This window comes from Humulus lupulus, chromosome 7, assembly GCF_963169125.1.
Source record: "Humulus lupulus chromosome 7, drHumLupu1.1, whole genome shotgun sequence".
NCBI classification, from domain to species: Eukaryota; Viridiplantae; Streptophyta; class Magnoliopsida; order Rosales; family Cannabaceae; genus Humulus; species Humulus lupulus.
In genome coordinates this window covers 205,807,294-205,813,639 of record NC_084799.1, presented here as the reverse complement: position 1 = coordinate 205,813,639, position 6,346 = coordinate 205,807,294, and the positions used below count along the sequence as shown (strand labels likewise).

Genomic DNA, 6,346 nt, shown 5'->3' with positions numbered 1-6,346 from the left:
TATATATAATAATTATTTATATATATATGTACAAAAAAAAAAATGTCATGCACGACTATTTAGCACGTTATCCTGTCCAACTATACAGTAATAGAATCAAAATCACAAACAATATAATATATATAAAGTGGTACGTGCCAAGCATATATATTTATATATATTATACTACAACAAGTCTCCAACTAGTTCATTCCATCCAAATTCCCTATAAAAGGGACACAAAAACCACAACGATCACATTCATAAATCCTAATATATAGTATATATGAAAATGGTGTGTAATATGAAGAATAATAGGCGGGTTTTGGCCATGGCGACCATTGTAGGTATCTTTGTTTTGGGTATGAGTGGGCAGTGCTATGCTGGTTCGTTGCAGAGTGGTTACTACAGCAGAAAATGCAGCAGCATCACTTCTACTGGCTTTTGGCCATTTTTGAAATTTCAAACAACAGACGTGAATGTTGAGGCCACTGTCAAAGCCGCCATGAAAGCAGCTTTTGATAAAGACCCAACTATTGCACCTGCACTTCTTCGAATGCAGTTCCACGATTGCTTTGTTAAGGTCATCCTGATCTGATCTCACTTTGTTTTATAAATTTTAAAGTTGATTATTGTTTATTATTACTTATATATTTTCTTGTACTACTTTCGTTTTAAATAATATTATTATTATTATTTAATTTTATGGTGAAAAGGGTTGCGATGCTTCAATTCTAATTGATACAAACAGAGATGGAAGCCTAACCGAGAAGAAAGCTGGTCCAAATCTAAGTGTTAGAGGTTATAACGTTATAGATTCGATTAAGCAAACTTTGGAGGATTATTGTGCTGGAGTTGTTTCTTGTGCTGATATCATCGCTATGGCTACCAGAGATGCTGTCAACTTCGCCAGTGTAATAATTCAAAATATATAATAGTCTCTTCACATTAATAATTTCATTATCTACTAATTATTATAGGTAAAATGACACTTTTCATGTATAGCTTTTGAAAAATGACAATTTATTTGGAATTTCAGGATGGAAAAGTGCAGTATGTTGTAGAGACTGGAAGATTGGATGGAAAAGAATCTAAGCTTACCAATGTTAATCTCCCGCCTCCTACAATTTCAGTGTCTAACTCCATTAGTGCATTTAGTCAGAAGGGACTCGATACCGCGGACATGGTTTATCTTCTCGGTACATAAACTTACTATCAATTAGTTTTGTACTATCAATTAGTTTTGAGATAGAATCTAATCGTACTTACCATATAATTGGGTGTTTGATATAGGAGTATGGTTTGGTGGGAATGAGAATGTCAAATTTAAGAGAATTGCTAAAGGGCACCACTGGTGCCCAACACCACAAGTAGGTGACCTACTGTTATTAGTGCAATCCAACATCGAGTCTCACTTATTTGAATTTAATAAGTATTATGAGGTATCGCTAACCAATTATGAGCTGTCACCTCATGTGGTGTTGGACACCTTAAAGTGCCAAATAGCAACACTCCAAATCTAATAACCCATGTTTGGTAAATTTATATTTAATGAGTTGGAAGTTTGTATTTCTAAGTAAGTCATATATTTAACCCTTTTAAAAACTTGAGTTTCGTACATTTTCTTTGTCTAAAATCACTCTAACTCTACTCCCACAAACTCAAACCTCATATAAAATACTCCTTTAGATTAGATTGCATAAGTAATGACTTCTAGCTGTATCTACATCAGGGTCAGCCTAAACTAAAGCAAGACGGCTTTTCGCCTAGGGCCCAAAAGCCCAAAGTTAAAACAACCCACTTTTTAAAAAAAAAATTAGGGAAATTTACAAAAATACACTAAAAGTTAAAAAAAATCTGAAAAATACGGTACATTACAAAAATACGGAATTTTTGGATAAAAACACGGAATGGAAAAATTGCAAATACAGAGTAGCAAAATCATAAATAAAAGCTGTAAAATACAATTTCTTGTGATCAACGTTTACAAACTAGTAAATACATGTTACGAACTTATAAATATCTGTTACGTGTTTGTAAATAATATTTACAAAATCAGTTATAGAATTGTAGATTTTTTTTTTGTAGATAAAACTTACAAACAAATTCGTAACTAAATTTTTTATTTTTGTAACAATAATTTACAAATCTAGTTTTACAACTAAGAAAGATATTTTTGTAATTAATATTTACGAAAATATTTTATAGTTAAGAAATCATAAACAAAATATACATAAAATTATTATACTTTTTTATATTGTTACAATATTGTACTAAAAAATTACATGAACCATCATATTTATGTTATACAACTTAAAAATATAAACTTAAGATATTCATTATTTATAAAACACTTTATTGAATATAGTGGTGAAATACAATATTTTTCTTTAAACAAGTTTTACATTTTTGTAACAACAATTTACAAAACTAATTTCACAACTAAAAAATTTATTTTTGTAACTCACATTTACATAAATATTTATAAATTTATTTAACATGATTATTACAAAGATTTACAAAACTAATTTTTTTAACTTTAAATATATTTTTGTAACAAAACTTGAAACTTGGATTAGATTATGATTTTGGTTTAACATTGAGTGTTGAGACTTGACTAGCTATGATTTAAAAAATATATATAATATTTTTATAAAGAATAATAATATTGTGATTATCTTTAACTATATATTGTAACATATAGGTTGTGTTTGGTAAAATTTTTGTTTTTGAATTTTTTAAACACAAAAATAGAAATATTATTTTTATTTTTGTTTTTTATTTTTAAAAAATAAAAATATGTTTGATAACTATTTTTGTTTTTTATTTTTAAAAATAAAAAATAATAAATACGTTTGATAACTTTTATTTTTATGTTTTGTTTAACAATATAAAATGAGGTGGTGATTTGAAGAAGAGAAGAAAAAAAAACTAAAAGTTGAAAACAATTTAAAAAAAATTTGAAAGTGAAAATTTTCTATTTTCAAAATTTAATTAATTTTGTTTAAAATTTTAAAAAATAAAAAATAAAAATAGAGTTACCTAACACTATTTTATGTTTAATTGTAAAATTTTTAATTAATTAAATAAAAAACTGTTTTTTTAATGGTTACCAAACATTACCATAGTTATTAATGTTAATTTTAATTAACAGTATATTGTAATTTGTATAAATATTTATTTATTTTTTGAGTAATTGTATAAATATTAATAAATATATTTATTTTAAATAAAATAAATTACTCTATTTTATTTTATTTTATTGAAGGTAGTAACTATAATTATTATTATATTATTTGATATGCCTAATTCTTATTAAAAATTAAAACAAAAAAGTAAAAGAAAGGGTTAATATATATATACACGGGTGGTATGTAGTGAATGCCGTATTTTTGTAATTTATTAACTGTACCGTATAAAACAATTTTTTTTTTAGATCACGGTGGAAGATGTAATTAACTCAAAAAAATATATATTATTATGTTTTTATAAAAGAAGATTTCCAATTTTTCAAAAATACTTATATACTTTATATTATAATCAATGCATGCATGCAGGTGGGCACACTGTTGGAATAGCACACTGCAGTCTCTTCCAAGATCGAGTTTACAACTTCAATGGCAGTGGGAAGCCTGACCCAACAATGAACTCAACATTGGTGAATGCTTTGAAGTCCAAGTGTCCACAGCCGTCAACTGTGGACAACATCGTTCCCTTGGACCAGACTCCAAAGAGTGCCTTGGTAGTTGATAAGGCATTCTATAATCAACTACTTATGAGTAATGGAATTCTAAAGATTGACCAAGAATTAGCCATTGATCAGCACACCAAAAATATTGTCTCACAACTAGCCTTTGGGAATGACTTTGCCCAGAAATTTGGGCAGGCCATGGTCAAGTTGGGACGAGTCGAGGTCATCACCGACACCAGTAAGGGCGAGATTAGAAAATCATGCCGATCGATCAACAGATCAATAAAATTATTCTAGAACAAGAACAAGAACAAGAACAAGAAACCTCTTCTTTCTTTCTTTCTTTCATAATTATTCATGTTCGAAATATTGTTATTCTGTTATTGTGATTCCTATTTGCTTTAAGTTTTTATCTATTTAATTTTGGTCTTAAATTGTAACTTGACTGTTACTTTTCAATAACATGAAAATCACCACGTGATATAAAAGAAACGTTGTGAAAATTAAATTCAACAACGATCGATCACATTATAGAAATGCACCATGTTATTTCCTATTGGGTATTATAAGGTTCCAATAAATAGAACTAGATGCATGTTATATTAATTATTTTATAGTAACATTTCTTTCATGTGTAGTGTTGTGATAAGTTTTAGTAACTAGAGGAACCTAAATTAATTGTTCAAAATAGAAAATAACCAAAACAAAAGCAATGAGATAATAATTCCTCATCTATGGATCCCATGAATTCCAATTTCTCTCTCAGAGTTGATTATGTAGAGAATATATGAATTTGGTATGATGGCACAAAATAAAGAAACAACTCAAACTAGTAACTGTCTTGAATAATAGTCATCAACTATGAACAAGTCCGAATGTGCATAATCAAAATGTTTTTGTGTAGTGTGCTTAATTATGCTATAATATGACCTTTTAAATTTTTCTAACACACATTGCTCGTATAATTCTAAGCTCTCATTCTTGTCACCTCCAAGTAAGTTTTTATTAGACAACTCCAACAACCCTTTCTCAATTACATGTGTAAGTGCCAAAAGTTTTAGTTTTATCTAGTTTTTGGTGTTCCCCAATAGCTGAAATTCCTACCATACATCCTAATGAGTATTGTCACGACCTGAGCCCTAGGCTGTGGTAGATTTGTAATATCCGTAACTTGGATGGTCAAATGTCAAACTTTGACCATTATTGGAAAATAATCCTTATAAATGATTATTTAGTTTATACTAAATAATACCATAATTATAAGTCCAAAAATAATGGAATGACTCCTATAACTATACATAAAAATATTAGTGATAAAAACAGAAACATCTATTATTATACATAAAACAATAGTATTCCCACAATTATGTAATCACCAAATAGTTAAATTTAATAAGTCATAAAGCACTAAAATAATATTTAGCATCTGTCATTCCTCATTCCTAACTATTACATAGCTAATTACGAGATACATACCATAAAGTTCCAAATCAAATATATAAACAATGTTTAAAAGACAGGACAATGGCTATGGATAAAACTAGGCTATAAATCACTTTGGCTCCACCAATAATTTACCTTATCCACAGTCACATCATTGGGTTCCTGGAATGGGAGAGATAATGGGGGTGAGCTTACAAAGCCAAGTAGGGAAACAACTATATCAATGGACCAATAGTTTAATAAAACCCATGCATGATTAGCTTTGAAAACAAAAGCATATATCAACATCTATAAACCAAAAATAGAGAGAAACCACAAATAATCACAAGAGACAAACTACACGTGTACATCACACCGTCCACTAGATCCCTAGTTCCCGATACCTATCATAAAAAAACCAGTTACCTTATTCAATCTCCTTCTTCTTATGGTATTTTAATGTTATTCTCTTTTCTATTTCTTCTTCTTCTTCTTCTTCTTCTTCTTCATATCTGATTTTGCATTTAAATTTGATTTTTCCCTTCAAATCTGATTTTTTTTCTTCCAACACTTAATGTAACCAGTTACCATCATGATTTTTTCAGGTTTTTTTTTTGTTCAGAATTGTTTTTTCAAATCTGTTTAAGTAACCAGGTACCAAGTTGACTAATTCTTATAATTCAAATCTGATTTTTTTTAGACTTAGTTGTAACCAGTTACAATAATGATCAATTTATATATATTTTTTTGTTTAGATATGATTTTGGTTTCACACCTGTTTAAGTAACCAGATATCATGGCGACTCTTTCTTTAGATCTAAATTATTTTTTTCAAACCTAACTGTAACCAGTTACGATTATGATTAGTTTAGATTTTTTGTTTGGATCCTATTTTTTTCCTTTTTCTTTTCAGGTCTGGTTAAGTAATTGGTTACCATCGCAATTGGTTTATTTTTTTGATCTAATTTTTTTTAGACCTAGCTATGCCCAATTGCTTTCACGATCAATTTAGTTTATTTTCTTAATATATGTTTTTTTTTTCTAAATCTCACTAAGTAACCAATTACAATGTTGTTGGTATTTTGATAATTGTACACTACTAGAAAAAATCAAAATTATTTTGTATAGCTATAACCAATTACCACCACACCACTTAAAAAATAAAATTGATTTTGATAGTGGTAACCAGTTACCACACATCGCTAAAAAAAATTGATAGTGACATACGATTAATACCACATAAAAAAATTCAAA

General features: G+C 28.2%; 1 protein-coding gene across 1 annotated transcript; it reads left to right on the top strand.

The window, feature by feature from the left end:
- Positions 1–310: 310 nt before the first annotated feature.
- On the top strand, positions 311–3,967 carry LOC133792647 (peroxidase 60-like). Its single transcript, XM_062230553.1, has 4 exons — positions 311–562; positions 696–887; positions 1,019–1,178; positions 3,537–3,967. The coding sequence occupies exons 1-4, from the start codon at positions 311–313 to the stop codon at positions 3,965–3,967; spliced, it is 1,035 nt and encodes a 344-aa protein (XP_062086537.1).
- Positions 3,968–6,346: the final 2,379 nt, after the last annotated feature.